General features: G+C 40.4%; 1 protein-coding gene across 1 annotated transcript; it reads left to right on the forward strand.

Moving 5' to 3' along the window:
* Positions 1 to 5,751: 5,751 nt before the first annotated feature.
* KCNJ2 (potassium inwardly rectifying channel subfamily J member 2) lies at positions 5,752 to 16,481 on the forward strand. The gene is made up of 2 exons (XM_032208525.1): positions 5,752 to 5,834; positions 11,244 to 16,481. Exon 2 carries the CDS (start codon positions 11,445 to 11,447, stop codon positions 12,720 to 12,722), a length of 1,278 nt encoding a protein of 425 aa, XP_032064416.1. The 5' UTR covers positions 5,752 to 5,834; positions 11,244 to 11,444; the 3' UTR covers positions 12,723 to 16,481.
* The last annotated feature ends 3,552 nt before the right edge of the window (positions 16,482 to 20,033 follow it).

A 20,033-nucleotide genomic window follows, 5' to 3' on the forward strand; every position in this document is an offset into this window, starting at 1 on the left:
TTATTAACTGCAGGGATTTACTTAACAATGGTGGCAAGAAAGGTTGTAAAATGGCTCACTTAATGTCTTCCTTAGCAACAAAAATTCAATTGCGATTGTAAGTCGAAGGCTACCTGGACCCTCCATACATGATTTCTGGAAACACCGGAAGGCAGCTCCAAAGCAAGATTGAATAAAGCAGTTGGCCAATGCTACGTTCATTCGATTAGTAATTCACAGAACAGTATTTGTGAAAGATACACTTCATAAGTGAAAAAGAAACTAATTATACACAGTTCCCCCTACATCTAAGTGGAGTTTAAGCCATTAAAACACATTATCCACTGAAATAACTTGTTGATATAGGAATGTGCATTTTTGACCATGTGCCATATTTTTCTTGTAGCTTTTTTTCTAATAAAATTATGTTAGCCAATAAGATTATTTCATCTGTAATCTAAAGTTGTTTCCAGACAAGGCTTTTATTATGCAATTGCCTTGCCTTATTCAATTTTTGGAAACTCTGGATGATGTCTTATTTTTCTAACTTTCTCCCCCCCCTCACAATTCCATGGTTTTCTTACTATAAAAATATCTGATAAAGAGTGGAATAACTGCAGTCATCTTTTGATTGATGGTTCCTGAGGCATTCTGACAGGAATGTGCTCCAAATGTTAACAAATAAAAAGCAAATGACAAAGTCTGGTAAATGAAGTCTCCTATTGTCAGAGTTTTAAACTAGAACGTATACAGCAGTATACAGGTAGGCCGCAACTTATAACAATTGAGCCCAACAGTTCCATTGCTAAGCAAGACTAAACAAGACAGTAATTAGAGTATTAGACAGAATGGAGTAATCTTGCAAAATGAAAACTTCTCCATGTAAAAGTAATATCTTTCATATTAATGTCAAAGATGAAGAAAAGTAAACAGGTAGTCCTCAACTTACAACCATTTGTTTAAAGACCCTTCGAAGTTACAGCGGCACTAAAAAAAGTATCTTATGACCAGTTTTCACACTTACGGCTGTTAAAGCATCCCCATGATCATGTGATCAACTTGGCAACTGGCCTGTATTTATGACAGGTGCACCATTCTGGGGTCATGTGATCATCATTTGTAGCCTTCCCAGTTGGCTTCTAACAAGCAAAGTCAACGGGGGAAGCCAGATTTGCTTACCATATGATTCACTTAACAGCTAGTGATTCGCTTGACAACTGTAGCAAAAAGATTGTAAAATGGAGCATAACTCACTTAACAATTGCCCTGCTTAGCAATGGAAATTGCGAACTCAATTGTGATTGTTAAGTCAAGGACTGCCTGTACTTATTGCTGCTGTTTTAAGTTTAAAGGAAGAACAGCCCATTAGTGAGCGCTGAGGCAGTTAAACTGTGATTCCCAAATCTGTGAATCTATGTGGACCATAGTTTGGAGAAGGGACGGACATCCTATTAGAACCTCCCTGTCCCAACACACATACATACACAAACACACACACACACCTACCTTCTAAATTTTGTCCCTTCTGGAGGACAACAGGTCAATAAATGCTTGTCCAAACTGAAAATCTAACTGTAAAATGCTTTTAAAAGGAAGAACTTTACCTACTGCCCAGGTGCTGGCTTAGATGTACTTGCTGATGACTATCAATTCATCCAACTGCTTTCTCTCCATTTCTCTAGCTGTTAGGCCTTATCCTTTGGGTCAGAGGAGCCTATCCATCTCTCTTGCTCATCCAACCTGGAAGATTAGGCTCCAATCCCCAGGTTCTTGCTTTGCATTTTTCTCTAGGCATAAGTTTGAACTTATTATACACTAGAGGAAGTAGTCTTCCTGGTATTTGGAGTCCTCCCCTTCAGGACTACTCTATTAATGGAAGACTCATTGCCACTTTTTTTTTAATGGTCCTGCTGAATGATTTTCTTCCTCAGCTTAATACACAACACTTCCCAGAGGCTGTGACCACTTAGTATGCTATCCAAAGCTTACCGAATGAACTCAATCCCTTAGGCTGAGCCACAAATTAATTATTCTAGCCCAGCATGTGGTACACACAGCACATCCAATTTTGAGGTGGGGGGGGCTGAGTAGGAAGACAGAATGATGTGATCAATCAAGCACTTGGCTGCTATTCCTCTAAGTTTGGGAAACTTTTACTCACTTCCACTTCCTCCTGCCTGAAAAAAAAAACATACAAAGGGAAGGCAATAGTAGGGCCAAGGCAAGTGAGCCAATGGAGATAATTGGTACCATCATTTACTCAGCCTTCCTTGCCCAGAGAAAACAAAGCAGGATGATTGAACAGATAGTAAGCAAAAAGCCAGTGCTAATTGTACTGTTGTGAATTGACTAGCTCTTTTTGCAGACAGGCTGAAATGCATTCAGTCGAGGTAGTAACAAGTTCCTTGGGCAGACTGGTCTGCTTAGAGAGCCTCAACACCTACTTCTGCTTGGTCACTTACTGTTACTGAGCTATGCTGCCTACTGGGCTCCTTGTGGTAAAAACACAGCCATCTACCTGGATTTTCTTTTGGGTAGTACAATAATGGGGCTTCTACCCAACACTATAAATGGTGGCCTTTGGGTGAGCTGCAAAGTGACATGAGTATCTTCCTTGAAACAAGACATGACCTTTCTCCTGCCTTCTTCCACGGGATAGTGTCGAGAACTGGACACCAACCTCACCAAACCACGTACAGACAGAAGAAGGGAACCTAGAGGTGGAGCTCTTGCCTCACAATCAGGAGGTTGTGAATTTGACCTAGGTAGAGGCAGATGTAGGGTCTCCTGCTTGGGCAGGGGCTTGGACTATATGACCTGCAAGGTCCCTTCCAACACTGTTAATCTGTAGTTATTCTTGTTGTCTGCACTGGGGAGCAGGTACACTGCTCGTGCCTTGAAGCAACACCATAATGTAGAAGTAATTCGCTGTTGGGGTGCCAACACTCTATATCCACTCTCTTCTTTCTTGCTATTCTCTCCTGAGAAACATAATTCAAGGCTTTTTTTTGTTTTGTTTTGGAGGAAGGATGGAGTTCCTTTCCCTTAATTTTTTCTCTTCCGCTGAAAGGAGAAATAGCTATTTATCCTTTCTTCTTTTCATCAATGGTTCTGTTTCCCTTTCAAGTTAAAAGGGGCAGCTTTAAATCCCCTCCACCAGTCCTAGATATTTAAAATCCCAGGTAATTTTGCCATCAGTTTTATTACCTCTTATTATATGCAATCAAAGGGTGTATGGGTGTTCTACAAAATCACATTTTTGGGGGGTACAGGGAGCACACATAGGAATTTGAGTTCTTTTCAATGCCGCCTTCCACTGGTCTGCTTATCCATGGATGATTTTTAGGGGCTCTAATAAAAAAAAAACACAGCAGTTTGAACTACTCATAAATAAATGCCTTCTTTTTTTCCTGCTCCCTTCTCTTAAGGTCAACAGGCCCAACCTCAGCAGCTGGCTGATCACTCAAAACCACCGTTTATTTTATTGTTTTCATTTCCCAAGCAATGCCCTCCTTGCTTCAACCATTTCTCCTTCTACCTACATTATTGTACTTCAGCCCCGACTTCCCCCATAGACTAGAACAGGGGTCTTCAATCTTGGCAACTTTTAAGACTTGTGGATTTCAACTCCCAGAATTCCTCAGCCAATTCCACAAGTCTTAAAGTTGCCAAGGTTGGAGAACCCAGACTAGGAAAGCCCCAGCTACGCTCCGTCCTCCAGGAATCAAAACGATCCCAACAGCCTTGGGATTTCAGCAGATGTTTCAGAGCGACCGGCACCGAATTCTGCAGGAAGAAAAGGAGGCGGATAAAGTTGCTCCCCCGCTGCCTTCTGATTGGTCTTTGAAGCAGAGAGGAGGAATGAATAGACCAATAGGCACCATGAGCAGGGATGCGGGCCGGGAGGCAGTAGGAGGCGCTGTCTCGGAGTTGGATGAATTGTGAACTTTTGGAGGGCAGTCCCCCCCCTCCGCCCCGAGATATTATTTTAGACACTCACTGATTCAGCTGGCAGGGAGGTGTGTTTTTTTAATAGCAGCCACTGGTTTGACGGCAGACGCGTGTGACCTGTGTGATACTGTACATAAACACTGATTTAAGCGGCGGAGAGTTGTGATTTCATACAGCAAACGCTGATTTATGTGGAGAAGAGACTTAATGGGCGAACGGCTGTTTCAGGCCCAGATAACAATTTAACAGTAGCAGAGTTGGAAGGGACCTTGGAGGTCGTCTAGTCCACGCAGGAGACCTATACTAGGGATACTACCTTTCTGATCGACAAGCTAAGCGTCTTAGATAACTTTGATAAGAACGGCGATTATTTCTACTCTTAACTCAATCACGGAGAATAGGCGATCGCTAAAAGACGACACCTATTTGATAGCTCGTAATCAAATTAAAGACCCCGGTAAAAAGAGCGTAGATAATTTTCGCGCCCCAAGCCGCCAAAAGCAAACCCCGTTCGAGTTTTCTGAAAGTCGAAATCTGCTAAATCTCCCACAATACTTCTTCCAACTTTTTCTGCTCCCTTTTTCAACGTCTCCCGATTTTTACTGCTTCCCATAAGATCCCCCCACTTTTTTTTTGGCTAATCAGCTTTTCACACCTTCTCAATCTCCCCTTCCTTTAGAAGGCTTAACCTCCTCCCCCGCCTCCCTGAGCTCTCTTCCTAATTGGATCCATTCCTTTCTTCCGGCTCACCACCTCATCTTACCACCCCATGCTTAATACGGTCCTAACCCCCCCCCCTTTTTTTTTTAACAAATTCAATTTCAATAGGATGCTCTGTTTTCCCCTAACGTTGCATTTACTCGACGGTAGTCTGCACTTGCTAACTTCTTGTAGAAGCAGCTTTTTACGGGTCTAGGCACAAAACTCCCTGCGGGGTCAACCTGCAGGATACCCGGCAGGTCTTTCAAGACCGGACCTCGGCACAACTCTTCTTCCCCCACCGCGTCTGCCTCATCGCAACCCCTCGTTAACTCCTCTCATCCATTCTTCTTTGGTTGAATAATTGGCGAGCCCTCCGTCCAGTTTGGCTGCGTGCAGCTCCCTTCCGTCCACGGAGGACCGGTGTCTGAATAAATCGACCCTAGATTTGTTTTGGTTTTTTTCCCTACCTCTGCCCACCTCCACTTTATTTCTTATCTTGATGCTGGTCTTCCGCCTCATCAGAGCCACATTTCCAAATCTCCGCGGCTAAGCAGTATCCGCCCAGCCTTCCTTCCCCTCTCCTCACGTTCCCCGCCATCTGCTTCGCAAAATCCGTCCCCAAGGTGTAGCAATCGCAGGACTTCCAGCCTCAGAAATATTGGGGACAAGGCGGATCCTGTTCCCGGGGGGGGGGGGCGCAAGGTACCCGGTTTCCCCCCTCCTCCTTTTGCGCACCGCCTAGATAAACCTTGCCTCTTTCAATATACGTTTGCGTTCTGCAGAGTTGCGACGGGTCCCCGCGAAGACTTCGGCGCAACTGAAGGGAGCGGAGAGCTTCCCGGAATTAAATTTTCACTCCCCCCCCCTCATTTTCCCACCGTCGTCCCTCCACCCCATCTCTCCCTGCTCGCTCGTGCCCCATCACTCTACGCTTCCTTCGGCAAGACTCCCTCGGAGGAGCCGCTGCAAGTCAGCCTCGGGCTCCGCAAGCCAGCCCCGCGATTCTCATTGGTTTGGTTTCAAGAGGTGGAGACACATGAGCCGGTATTAAAAATCACATGGGTCCTTCAGGCGGTAGCTTATTCAGTGGTTTCATTTGCAAGGGGTGCAGCGGTTAGCAGCGGACCTTCGGCATGCTTGTCTGGATCTTACGCTCTTGTTCATTATAGTCATTCATTGGGTAGCTTAAAACTCACCCGCAGGTAAGGAAGAGATTCTTTTTTTTCTCCTCCCGGAGAACATCTAATCGTCTTTTTTTCTAAAGGAGGAAGAAATAGAACTTGCAAATACTTTGGGACTGTTGATACTCGATGCAGAATTCCAACCCCCAAAATAATATTTCTGAGTGTCGGGGAGGTGAAAAACAAAAACAAAACAGTCTTCTGGATTGAATAGAAGCGGAGAGATTTTTTTTATTTATTATTTCTTAAACTCCCCATTTTGCGGCTGCTTTGCAATTCTCCTTTGGATAGTTGGCGAAGTAGTTTCCAGGTACTTTTCTCGTTCATAATCGCGGCGATTTATGCTTTTCACTGCAAGAAGCCCACTTTGCAGTGCTGCTCTGCCTAGAAGTTAGCAAAGAAAGCTGCTAGTTATTAGTTTCTCTCTTCTTATTTTTGCTGTTTCCTTTTTTTTTTTTTTTTGGCCCGTGATTACAAAAAAAAAATAAAAAATGCTGTGACTCAGGAAAAGGTCACAGCATCTAAGCCGTTAGGTTTGCCTAGTGCTCTGTATCTTTCACAATCACCTAAAATACCACATGTTGACTATTCTTGTTCAGCATGCACAGAAGCCTTGAGTGGATTTTTCCTCTTTTTTTGAGAAAGGAAGAGAAAAGAGGGAGAGTGAAAGAGAGAGAGAGAGATGGATGTTGTTATAGGTGCCAAGAACTGGAAGCAAAAAAAAAAGCTAGTGAGAGTTTTACAGCTTAGGAGAGATTGCATCACATTAACTTGATTCATTAGAAATTTTTTCCCCATTTAGATTAAATAATTTTCATTATGCTTAAAGCCTAATTTAACAGATTTTGACATCTGAAAATAGTTTATTCTTGGAACGTTTTAAATTGGGATCAGCTCCAAGCAGCTTTAAGGACTACTGTGAGCAATTCAGACCTCTTCTTATCATGCTCTTCTCAACTGGGGTATTTCTGCTTTCCGGATTGTGCTGGGTGAGCCTCTCTTCTAGGCATGATATATGTTAAGCTGCATGCTTAATATGCTACACAATATCCAGTCCTTTTTCTATATTTCCATCTACAAAAAGTGGCTTATCAGTGATGCTGTCATTTGTAGTTACATCGTCATCCTCATCTTATATAAACAAGCTGGCTAGGTGTGTTGCCAGCATTGCTGGCCCTTTTGTTTTTTTAAAAAAATGCTTTGATTATGTCATTAGGAAGAGGGGGGAAACAGACTGGAGAGGGGATGAAGACACTGCGAGTATTGGGAGACTGTAAGGAGTCTGGCAGACTTAGAAGAAAAGAGCATTGATGTGAGCTCTCTGTTCAGAGCCATTCTGTTTACTCAAAGGCACGGGCAAGGAGCAGTGAGCTTCACTTAGCAACATGTGCCTTGAACAGCCTCAGTAGAGGTGAATGCTGGCAACTGGGAAATAACTGCTATATGCTCATTAACTATTTCTCCCTCCTCTTCCCTCCCCAGTCCTTTTAGCAACTAAAATCTCTCATCAGCCCCTCTGTGCTATGTTTTTGCTCCAAAGTTGCTATGTAGATGCAGAACCTATCAGCTTGTACCCCTTTTTCTTGATTCTCTCCCAATGGTCAACACCTACTTCCAAATTCTGAATGGAGGTGTGGGGGTGTTAAACAAAAGACTCACTTTCCTTTTCTAAAGCTGTAGAAGGGCTTTAAAAAAGTCACTTGAGCTGATCCATGAAGCTACTCCCAGGCATTTTTTTTAAAAAATTGGGATGCGAAAGAATCAGCTCTATGGGGCAGTTCTGTAGCATGTAGACTCACAATTCAGTTGGTGTTTTCTCCAGGTGGAGTGTGGGATGTCTGCTGGTGGGCAGGAAAAAAGAGAGACAGGTGGGCTCGAGGGACACACACGCTTTCTGATGACAAGTGTTTTGGTAAATATTTGCAGCTATAGGAGGAAAATGCACCGTCAAGCATGATGTTTGATACCCTATTTTGGATAACAGGCTACATTGCTGAATGGATTGTGTATCTGTAATAGAAGAGGAAGGGAAGTTTCTGCAGCTAAGAAATGGCCATTCTGTTGCTAGAAACAGTTTCTGATAAAGCACCTTGCAGAGTATTTTTTGCCAAAATGTATACTCATTTTGTGCATTTGGAGGAGGACTGCCACTCACGGCATTGAAGGAGTTTGCTTTATATATATGTGGCGTATGTGCAAAAAATGTATCTTCTAAATATTTCCAGAGCCGATTCTGCCTGGATTGGTATTAGAAGCCAAATTCCTAATATGCTGCTCTCATCCTTATCTGGAGATTGAATGCAATTGTTAACCTCTGACCCCATCCCTTTTTCTTGCTGCTTAAAGGAATGTAATTTATGGAAAAATAGCCAAGACTGTAATAAACTGAGTGTGATGTGCCAGCCCTTTATTTTCCAAAATTCTAGATGAGGTCTCAGAGCACTCTAGAGAGTTATAGTCCAGATTTTTTTCTTGAAGGGTGAGTTTATCTGACCTCCATGGAGGCTTTGCTTCCAAATATATAGTGCTGATAATAATTTGAATTTGAACAAATGCCCACAAATCAATTTGTTTAAATCCAAGGGTTCTTCTGTCTCATTTCTCTCCCTTTCTCTCTGTATTTTACAAACTGAGAACTGATGTGCATTTGAAAAACTCTGCATTTTTGGAAGTTGCCAGTAGACAACACAGCAAAAAGCTTGCAGATGACAAATTTCAGGAAGTTACTAATAAAAAACCAGGATAGAATTCTGCTTATCCCTCTGCTTTATATGTTCCTCATTCAGCTATTTAGAAAGAAATCTCTCTAAGTACATAATATATGCAGGTGGAATTCAGAAAATTAGACAAAAGTTTGAATAATATACAAATTGTACAATATGATTAGATGGCCATAATATTTAAGAAAAATTCCCTTCTCTTGTTAAGGTTCTAGATTACTAAAACGTATGGCATAAACTGATACTATGGCACACAAATTGTTACTCTGTGTAATTTATTTGATATCCTGCCTTTCCTCAGGAGCTCAAGGCAGCTTACATGAAGATCTCCTTTCATTTCATCTCCACAGCAACTCTTTGGAATAGATTGGGCTGAGAGAAAGTCACTGACTCAAGGTCATTCAATAAATGTTCACAATGAACTTAGATTTGAACTTGGCTCTTCCCAGTTGTAGTACAACACTTTAACCACTTTATTCCACATTGGAAAAGCTTTGATATTTCACTTAAACCAGTGATTTTTTCTTCTTCATTTAAGTCTCTGTGTGGGATTTCATATTGTTCCTTTTTAAGGTGCCACATTATGAAGGTGCTGTCTGTATAACTATAGAAAGGAGGCTCTGAATAAGAGGTTTGCCATCAAGAATAAAAACAATAAATCAATGCAGCACTACTAATGCATTGTCACCTACTGCATTTTTAAAATCTTTGGATTTTTATGCAAAATGTGATATGGATATATTTCACTAAGGAAGAAAACTGAATAGCAATAGCAATAGCAGTTAGACTTATATACCGCTTCATAGGGCTTTCAGTCCTTTCTAAGCGGTTTACAGAGTCAGCATATCGCCCCCATAGTCTGGGTCCTCATTTCACCCACCTCGGAAGGATGGAAGGCTGAGTCAACCTTGAGCTGGTGAGATTAGAACTGCTGAACTGCAGATAACAGTCAGCTGAAGTGGCCTGCAGTACTGCACCCTAACCACTGCACCACCTCGGCTCTCAATGTTGCTGTGGTTTTGGTATTTAAAAAGCTACAGTCCCATATGCTGGAAATAGTCTACTTCTAACTAAGCCTGCATGGGACTTCTGATATGCCCAGAGGGCATTTTCTTATGATTAACCGTGCTTAAAATTATGAGTTTTATGTTTGCAACATGTGATGTTGCAAGGACACCCAACCACTATTAAGCAAACTTGAAAACAATGATACTTTAGTTTTGAATATAATATATTAAATACAGGCAGTCCTTGAATTGCGACTGTAACACAGTCATAAATCATAGTTTTAAAATGGATTGTGACCAGACCGACTCTTACTACTTTTTAATGGTGGTCATTAAGCGACTGGTCATAAATTAAGGACTACCAGTATATACATGTATGAGTACTGTTCAGCTAGCTGATCACGTTTTGTCAGACATTGGGTGGGGGCGGGGAGAGAGAACCATAGCTCTTTTGCTCTTCAGGTTCAAGAACATACTTGTCTTGTAGAATTCTATTTTGGTTGAAGAATATTTTAATTAACAGCATTGCTTGGGAAGAATTAAAGCCATATGTTATAAAAGAAGTCTTAAATGAAGAAGCAGGTTTTTAAATATGCAGGTAATGTGATGAAGATTAGCTGCTAATTGGTCAGTTGTATTTTGTGGTTTAGATTAGAACATGGATCCCAATCAGGGCTCTTAATTGTTGTATGTCACTAATAAGGTAAAATCAGGGCTATTATTTATCTTGCTCATAAAATGCTTTGAATTCCTTAATCCCAAGTTTTCTTTTTCCTTTGTAACTATCCATCCATCATCTGCCCATCCGTCTATCCATCCATCTATCTATTTTTGCGTAGACAGCAAAGGACACATGCTTATTCAGTTATACCCATTGGCTTAAAAATGCAAGTGATTAAAAGATATAACCTTCCCTTCTTAAAGTTATTCTTGGGTCTTGTTCAGGTTTCCATTAAATATTTACTGCATTTCCAATACATTTTGTAGATTTCATTCCATTAAAATAGCTACCATGAAACTACTTTGCTTTCACAGTCACAAAATTAATAAAAATAATATTCAGTTGTTGCTTTCTAATACTTTTTAAGAAAAAAAACTTTCAAAGAGAAATCAAACCTGTTGAAAATGGATTAAAACAAGAAATTTAAGAGGTTTTCTATTCCAAAATCTCAACGTTGTGTGAAAGCAGAAAACTTGGCAAGGGATATGGGTTGCAGTGTAATATTTGGTCTTTAAAAAAGAATTCCCTTTGATATCACTTGAAAGGTTTGTAGCAGTCTTAAGCCAGATCTGACAAGCTGAACCTCCAATGCCAAAATGCTATCAGAATAATCCTGTTGCTGAATAGTTTCAAAAGGCTTGCTGTCTTGTTTTGCAAACAGGAATTAGATGGCATCTCTAACACTTTCTGAGACATATACAATTTTAGAGTAATATCATTATGGTACTTTTAAAAAATATAAACATTTGATCTGTGTATGTTGCAAGGACATAGATGCTATATTCAGGATATTTGATGTTGATTTTCTTTTCAGGAGAGATTCTATTTGATTCTACAGCTATGCTAAGTTACAATTGAATAAATTATGTGTTCCTTGACTAAACCAAATTGAGCATGCCAGGAATAAAAAACAGAGTGGTAGGAGAGAGAAAGAGAGAGATGTTTCTAGCATTTGCTGATTCTTTTTTCCCTCTTATTACAGGTCATGTCTCTTCCTGGTTAGGGTTGTGAATATCAGAAGGTTCTTCTTGGCACAGTCAAGTTTGACGGAGGCACCAGCTTCTCCCTCATTTTTTTCATCTGAGTGTGTTCACAAGAACATTCAAAACTGTTTCTCCAAAGAGTTCTGCAGAAACTCAGACTGTTTTCTAAAGCAGAAGCACCAGAGTCCACGTCGGAAGCGATGGGCAGCGTGCGAACCAACCGCTACAGCATCGTTTCCTCGGAAGAGGATGGTATGAAGCTGGCAACTATGGCAGTGGCCAATGGTTTTGGGAATGGGAAGAGCAAAGTACACACCAGGCAACAATGCAGAAGCCGGTTTGTCAAGAAGGATGGCCATTGCAACGTCCAGTTCATTAACGTGGGTGAAAAAGGTCAGCGATACCTAGCAGACATCTTTACCACCTGCGTTGACATCCGCTGGAGATGGATGTTGCTTATCTTTTGTCTGGCTTTCATCCTCTCCTGGCTCTTCTTTGGTTGTATATTTTGGTTGATTGCCTTATTGCATGGGGACCTAGAGGAAAAGGGCAAACCTTGTGTGACCGAGGTGCGCAGCTTTACCGCAGCCTTTCTCTTCTCCATTGAAACGCAGACCACTATCGGCTATGGCTTCAGGTGTGTCACAGATGAGTGCCCTATTGCAGTCTTCATGGTGGTTTTCCAATCAATAGTTGGCTGCATCATTGATGCCTTCATCATTGGCGCTGTCATGGCTAAGATGGCGAAACCCAAAAAGAGAAATGAAACTCTCATCTTCAGTCACAATGCTGTGGTAGCCATGAGAGACGGGAAACTGTGCTTGATGTGGAGGGTTGGCAATCTGCGCAAAAGCCACCTGGTGGAGGCACATGTGAGAGCTCAGCTCCTCAAATCCCGAATCACCACCGAAGGAGAATACATCCCTCTGGATCAAATAGACATTAATGTTGGGTTTGACAGCGGGATAGATCGTATATTTTTGGTCTCGCCCATTACAATTGTCCACGAAATAGATGAAGAGAGCCCTTTATATGACTTAAGCAAGCAAGATATGGACAATGCAGACTTTGAAATTGTAGTCATATTGGAAGGCATGGTGGAAGCCACAGCTATGACCACTCAGTGCCGTAGCTCATATCTAGCAAATGAAATCCTGTGGGGCCATCGCTATGAGCCGGTCCTGTTTGAAGAAAAGCACTACTACAAAGTGGATTATTCCAGGTTCCACAAAACATACGAAGTGCCGAACACGCCCCTTTGCAGTGCCAGAGACTTAGCTGAGAAAAAATATATCCTCTCGAATGCAAACTCATTTTGCTATGAGAATGAAGTTGCCCTTACGGGCAAAGAGGAAGAAGACAGTGACAATGGGGTGCCTGAGAGCACAAGTACAGACACTCATCCAGAGATGGACCATCTTAGCCAAGCAGGGGTGCCCCTAGAACCAAGACCTTTAAGGCGAGAGTCTGAAATATGACTAGGGGTGGGGGAGAATACTTTCTGCAATGTTTAAAATGTATCTCACCATAACGGGCATGCTGCATTGAGAAGTGGCTGCAAACAGGTTTTCAGCTGATGGTACTGTTGGACACAGATGGGGCAAGCAGCCCCTAAGGAGTCAAAACCTGAGCTGGTTTTCAAGTGCTGTCTTCAGAGTAGGTACAGCAAGGCGTGAACTTGGAACCTGAAGCACTATGTCTATTAATTGCTAAAAGGCACATAATGTTGTAGAATAAATTATGTATATATTTTTTTACAAAACTTGAACTTGCAGGCAAGCTTTGGTTGAGCTCTATTGTTTGTTATCCATTGTTTTCCTCCCCAAATGCTTCTCCCTTGGGAACAAGAACATTTTTAATGGCATAACCAAGGCAAGAGTTTGCCTTGTGGTGTTTTTTTTCCCCTTTTAAAAATTGCTGCTAACTACTTGAACACAAACTGTAATTATTTTTGTCGCAGTTTAATACTTGTTTCCTTTTATATATATATGTATCCTTTGAAACACAGAAAAAAGAGGGGACCTCCCCAGTCTTGAATTTGTTTATTTTAAAGCTCTGTCCATCAATCAAGGGACTGGCGAACTGGGAAATCTATTTGTTGAGGCCAGTAGCTCAGTACCTAGAATCAATTTCTCTCACTGACTATCCAGTTACAGGAAAATTCTTATGTAACACAAGGTCATGTAGTAGCCTATAGCAAGCTATTTTTTTAAAATAGTGCTTGGAAATGGCATGAGATTCATTTCACCCAATATATGTTTTGATTTCCAAACTACCAAAGTGAATACCAAAGAAAAAAGATGCACACTCTTGCACAGTGGACTTTTTATTTAAATACAACAGGCTGCTTTCAGACTATTTTTCCTCCCCTTCAGGTCGTTCACATGTGTATTTTTTTTTACTGCACCTTATTCCAACACTCAAGTTTAGAGTACAATTGACAGTCTTTTTTTTTTTTGCTTCATTGCCCTGGTCTAGGGCAATTCCACCAAGAGTTGTTTAATTGCGACAGGTAACAAATCTAGATATAGGTAGTAGATAAATAGGCTTCCGGGTTTTTTTAAAGGAAAAAAAAAGTTGAGTCAAGGGAAGCAAACACCTGTCCTTTCCTGTTTGTTAAACACCAGAAAATGGGCATAAAATTGAAGGTTAAGCCATGTATACATTCCAAAGTAAGGTCTAGGATCACCTATAATAGAAGCAGACTGGCATTTAGGGGAAATGAACCATTACATGTAACCAAGGGTAGGGTTATGCTCTGTCTAAGTTACATTTGTTAGAAATTGGCAAAGTGTTTGTTCAGCCATGTAGGTTATCTTAAGTACTGGGAGCACAGTTGCCGCAGAGTCTCAGGAGAGAAGGAACTGACATGGGGTAATCTGATGTAAGGTTCGCCATGCAGTGGCTTTGTGTGTTTTTTGGCATAACTTCCCTTTACCAGAATAGGAGAACAGAAAATGACACTGCCGTTATGTTCTGCACAAGGGAACATTCGTTTGAAGTGAACAATACTGTAAAAGATTTCCCCTTGTTTGTGGGTTTAATGAGTGATACATCTTAGGGTGATCAGTGGGTGTAGTAGCTCTACCAAAGCCTTTGAACCATGACTTTCATGGTATTTTTGGGTCACTGGCCAAGAATGCTGTAACACTTATCTGTGCCTCTAAGATCAAGTGTACCCATTTAGCTGCCCCCTTAGTGTCCTCTCCAAAGGCCGAGAAGGAGGATGTCACGAAGGAATCACGCTCCAGATTCTTTTACAGTATTGAATCTCACTGTATGCCATTAAAAATAGCTTGTTCTGGGTCTAGTACTGTTGACTAAAACAGAGCTCCAACGAGATTTGGGTGTCCCGATTTCTCTGTCTAGAGACGTAGCATTTTCCCAGAGAGGATGGAATTTAAGCAGAGTTAGATGGATTTGAAACTCGAGAAATTTTTAGCTGTAGACAGTTTTTTTTTTGTTTTTTTTCTCTTCCTCTTTATCCAAATATTGTTTCTATACCATAGACTGAGGCTAAACTCTAAAGAAAACAACCACGCTCTATGGAGAGTTAAATCCGCATGGCAACCTGACTGGAGCCCAATCAGGAAAATAAATGAAAAGCAATTGAAGGTGATTTCTGCTGCTATCGTGATATATATTTTTGCAAAGGAAAATAAAAGTGCAAACCAAAGAGTATTTAGTAATATGTTAAACAAAGCAAGGCAGAAGCTACTCCAAAAGTGCACAAAGTTCCCACTTGCAGAACTTGAGGCATTAAGTGAAAAGGTGGGTTGACAAAGTGTTGAATATATATTCATTTTTAAAACACACTCAGAAAGGGATTTTTCTAAAAACCGTAAATGTTCATTTTTTTGGCACAGAGTTGAGATTTCCAAGATGCAGGGTTTTATGTTTTCAAATTTTTAAAAACAAATAATGTACATTTTTATAAAGTTTATCAAGTATTTTCATATTTAAAGCCAAATGTAAATAGAAGTCCATTTTAAGAAAAGGAAAAAGAAAAAAATGACAGGAGATAAGGTCAAGTTGGCATCATTTAGAACCTACGATGCTGCTGGTTAGCATGGTTTTTAGCAAATATTTGCAAGCCTTATGGGATTTCTAATGCAATGAGTTTTTTTGTTATTTATTTAGGCATGGATGTTTAACTTTATTGTGTTTTTTCCCCCCTTGCTATTGGCATTTTTTTTCATGTCAGATTGCTGGAGATTTGATGAGAGTGAATAATCACTTGCACTCTTTGTTGGATTATAATTTTTTCTTCAACAACTCTTTGTCTTTCCTTGTATATGTATCTGTTTTTGTGTGTGTGGGAGGGGAATTGCTACAGAGAAAGTTCTTACATCATGGTACCTAATGGCCCTAACATGTCTCTATAATTATTTTTAAAATAAAACAAACAAAAGCATGCCCGAGGAGATGTAATCTGGGTCCCATGATCCTTCTAAAGATATACAAACGAGTTATTTTCATAATAAGGGCAATTATGCCTAATCATAAAAGGCATTTGTTCAAAGAGTTGAGATAATATAGATCTGTGATGCAATCATTGACCACTTACACTGATGGGAAATTTCCTACTGATTTTGCTGGAATGTGAATTGCTCACTCAAGTCACCAAGCTGCAAACATGAGGTCAGGGACAAACAGTAATTTTCCTATTCCCTGAAAAAAGAAAGCCAAAAATACTTGAATGGGGGCCCTTCATATACGGATCTGTTTTACACAAGGCATGCTCAAGAGAGAGAGAGAGAGAAACTATGAATTGCTACTGCTACCGTACTCATCTGTAGTCCGGTGTGCAAAATTAAATGTTTTTTAAAAATCACTAAGCCCACTATTTTGGTTGGGGGCTAAGACATAGTTAAAACCACAGTTACTCTTCCATCTCTTGTGCATGCTTTTGGCCAAGACAAAGGGTTCTGAAGTGGTTATTTTTGTCCTCTTATGTCCATTTTGTATGTGTGTGTTGGGGCGGGTGGTTAACAAGGTAAAACTGAGAAGTACTGTAATGTCTTTTGGAAAAAAAATGTTGGCTGCTGTTAACTGTTTTCAAGTAGCACAGGGCTGCGTAGTTGCCATCCCACGGGCAACCTGAGAGAACTCCTTTTTCTTTCTTCTCATAAAAGGATTTCTGTCCAGCAGCTGTTTGTAAGGTGAACAAAACTATAGGCATTTGACAATCCTTCTCCCTTACGATTTCCTTACTTGCAGCCTTTTGTATCAAAGTCTTCCTAATGTACTGCACAATTCATGGACTGTACAGATTTTATATATATATTATGTCTTATTTTATTATTTCTAAATAAAGAAATGAATATTCTTGCACTTTTTATGTTACTGTTTTTTTTATATATATATATATATAAATATAACCAACCCCACAAATGATTACCGAGGTTAATGGCACAGTCACTTATACAACTACACTTCTTTTGGGCATAGCTGACTTTGCTTCTTGAGTTTGCTGGGCATTCGTGTCCTGTGGAAATAGCAATAATTGGCTCTTTATAATAGCTGAAAAATAAAATACATTCAGGAGGTTAATGCCGTTTGCTTCTCGATCCTCAACTCTACAACATTTCAAGAAGATGCGTCAGGATTGTATTTCCTTAGCAGCTTTTTTACTAGTGTAGAGTCCCCTACAATTGCAGTTTCTTGTATTTGTAGACAAAACAATCCTTATTCTTCATTACTTATCATAGATTTTACAAAAATGCAAGCCTTTCTGGTGGTTTCCTTATCCCTTGCCTTTTTCAGGCCATGCAACATTTCAGAAAGGAAATCCTTCATATAGCTTCATTGGTAAACATTTTGTGTCTTTTCTTCAATTTATTCTGGACAGCTGAAGTCTCAGTTTTGCCTGAGATGGAAGAAGAAAGAAGGTTGCAGTGACTAATACAGCATTAGGAAGGCTGCTGTTTATGATGCATTATGTTTCAGCCCGGTGATAGCACAGCTGAATTGAAGGCAAATAGTGACAGCCTAAAGTCGAGGCCCTAACCTTTGGGGGCCAAATACACTTGGCATTTGGAGAACGTCTTATGGACATGCTCAGGAGAAATTGCTGCAGTTTCTAGAGGATGATTTTTTAAAAGATCATTCTTCTCATCCTAGATGCTGTTACCCTGCCCCCACCCCTGGGAGGAAAGGGGGGAGTATAATCTATTGCAGTTTCTTCCAACAAAGCTCCAGTGCCAGTTATTAGATTTATATCCTGCCTTTTCCTCTAGGATGGGGATGGCAATCCTATGATACGCGTGTCACAAGAGACCACCATACATTTTTTGGTGACAAACAAGAATGTGTTGCTGTTCTCTGGCCTCTGGACTCTCTAGAACAGTGGTCTCCAACCTTGGCAACTTTAAGACTTGTGGACTTCAACTCCCAGAGTTCCTCAGCCAGCTTTGGTGGCTGAGGAATTTATTTATTAAGAAATATTAATATAAATTAATATGTATATGGCTGGGATGTTTAAGCTGGTGTTCTTAGAAATTCAATCTATTCCCCCCCCCCCTTGATTCCAGCATAAGTTAAAACTTAGAAGCAATTATTTATTAGATTTTTATCTTGCCCTTATTACTTTATAAGTAACATTCATAATACTCCTTCTCTTCTTTCCCCCCACAAAAATCTTGCAAGGTGGGTTGGGATAAGAGAGTGACTGGCCCAATGTCAGGTGACTTTCATGCCTAAGGTGGGAATAGACCTCACTGTCTTCTGGTTTCTAGGCCAGCCCTTTAATTACTACACCAAACACTGTAATTTTTATTTGATGTTTTATTTGTTATTGATTAATTGAATTTAGATGGGGGAATAATTTTGTTTGATTGTCTCTGATACTAAATTTTACCCTGAGTTTTTTTTTAGTTTGGGTCTTGCACATAAACTGCTGAGAGACTATTTCATGATAAATGCATGAAATAAGTAAGTGACTGAATTATATGTGCAATGTGATCCAAAGGGGGAAAAAACCCAATATTTGTCCAGGATTTAAAGCAAAGATACTCGCCAGGAAAATTAAGAAAACTTTCAATCCAGCTATGCCGAATGTGAGTATCCCACCCTGACAGTACTGCTGTTATCAGTGCCACCATCTTGCTAGCTTAAAAAAGAAGAAGATGAAACTGTATGTGCTCACTATTTCCATGATGCTTCAATCAGACAAGTTTTAATGCCTGGTGTTCAACATATCATCTCTTCCTTGACTTCCAAGAGCTTCACTAATGGTAAGGAAGGTTTTCAGAGGAAGGTCACAGAGTCCTTAGCATACTTTCCAGTTCTTCAATTACTTCTTTAATCAGCAAGGATATTGAGCATAACAGTTTAAGGCAATTTGCTAAATTCCAAAGCAACAAATGTGGAAAATAGCATCTCCTTGCCATTTTGCAAATTACAAATTACAGCTTGAGATATAAATGTTGCCTTTTGTTTCTATTATTTGATTTTTGACAAATAGTGAGCTATGCTTTTAGAAATAGCTGACATGTTATACTTCTTACCCTAAGCAAAGTGTAGAATTAAGTAATGATAGAATCTTATAGGAGCTGAAGATGACATTTGACCTTTTTTTTTTTTTTTTTGCAAATTATGCTGTAACTGCCTGTGAACTGCCCTGTGTACATATTCATCATAAACTAATCTGGAGTTTGAAACCTATAAAATAATATAACCTTCAGTTTCTGGGTGATAGTATGATGGCTACATGTTTTTACAGGTTGATATTTTTGAGATTTGAAATGTCTGCCTTTCTTTGCCTGGTATTTCTGAAAATTGTGACCTAATATCTCTGAAAGACTTTCATAGATTTTCACGAGTGTAGGTATTCTGGTCTTGTTGTTCTGGTCTTGTTGTATTCGGGTCTTTTCCCGTGTAAGATTGAGATTGTCTTGGCAACATTTCGGCGAGATCCCACTCGCCATCTTCAGGCTGCTGTTTTCGGCTTTGTGTCTGTTGTTCTTTTGTGTTGTAACAACCTGGGTAGTGGATGGGGTTCGTTTGTTGACTAGGGCTGGTTTCCAGATGTCTGGTAGGCAGGAGGTATCATCATGTTTATTTATGTTGTGGGGATGTTTCTCTATTTCGATGGCTTCCATAATTATTCTCTTGTTGAAGTGTTCTGTTTTGGAGATTAATTTGGTTCCTTCAAAATCAATTTCATGTCCTGTTGCTTTAAGGTGCTGGAAAAGGGAGGAAGTTTTTTCTTTTTTTCCTTACTGCGTTCTTGTGTTCTGCGATGCGTGCACAAACATGCAGCCAGCACCTCAGCCACACAGGATAATACGAAACAACCAACCAATCTACAAACATCAACTCCATCTACCAATCAGGATGCAACTACATAGCCAATCAACCCACTTACAGCAACAAAGCCAGCACTCCACACCTCCCCACCAAGATTTATAGACAGACGACAGTTCCGACCACGCCTTACTCGCACAAGCACCAAGCCAAAAACATCAGCCTGAATATGGCAAGTGGGACCTCGCCAAAACGTTGCCAAGACAATCTCAATCTTACATAGGAAAAGACCCGAATGCAACAAGACCAGCATACAACTATCCAATAGAAATCTATTCATGCCTGAACTAAACACACTTCTGGAACAAGAAGGTCCAAAGGCTTCTAATTGTCGCAGATACGGTACAATATTTGGCTAGAACCTAGAAACCTCCTGATCATGTAATTTAGGTGATAAAATTAGGCTGGTAGTACATGGGTGCCATCTTGTTTTTCAGTTCTGCGCATGCACAGAACAATTTTCAGTGGATTTTTTCCCCATC

This window comes from Thamnophis elegans, chromosome 2, assembly GCF_009769535.1.
Source record: "Thamnophis elegans isolate rThaEle1 chromosome 2, rThaEle1.pri, whole genome shotgun sequence".
Lineage (NCBI taxonomy): Eukaryota > Metazoa > Chordata > Lepidosauria > Squamata > Colubridae > Thamnophis > Thamnophis elegans.

Coding starts and splice junctions, on each gene's coding strand:
- KCNJ2 (XM_032208525.1), top strand. CDS start 11,445: ATGGGCAGCGTGCGAACCAACCGCTACAGCATCGTTTCCTCGGAAGAG.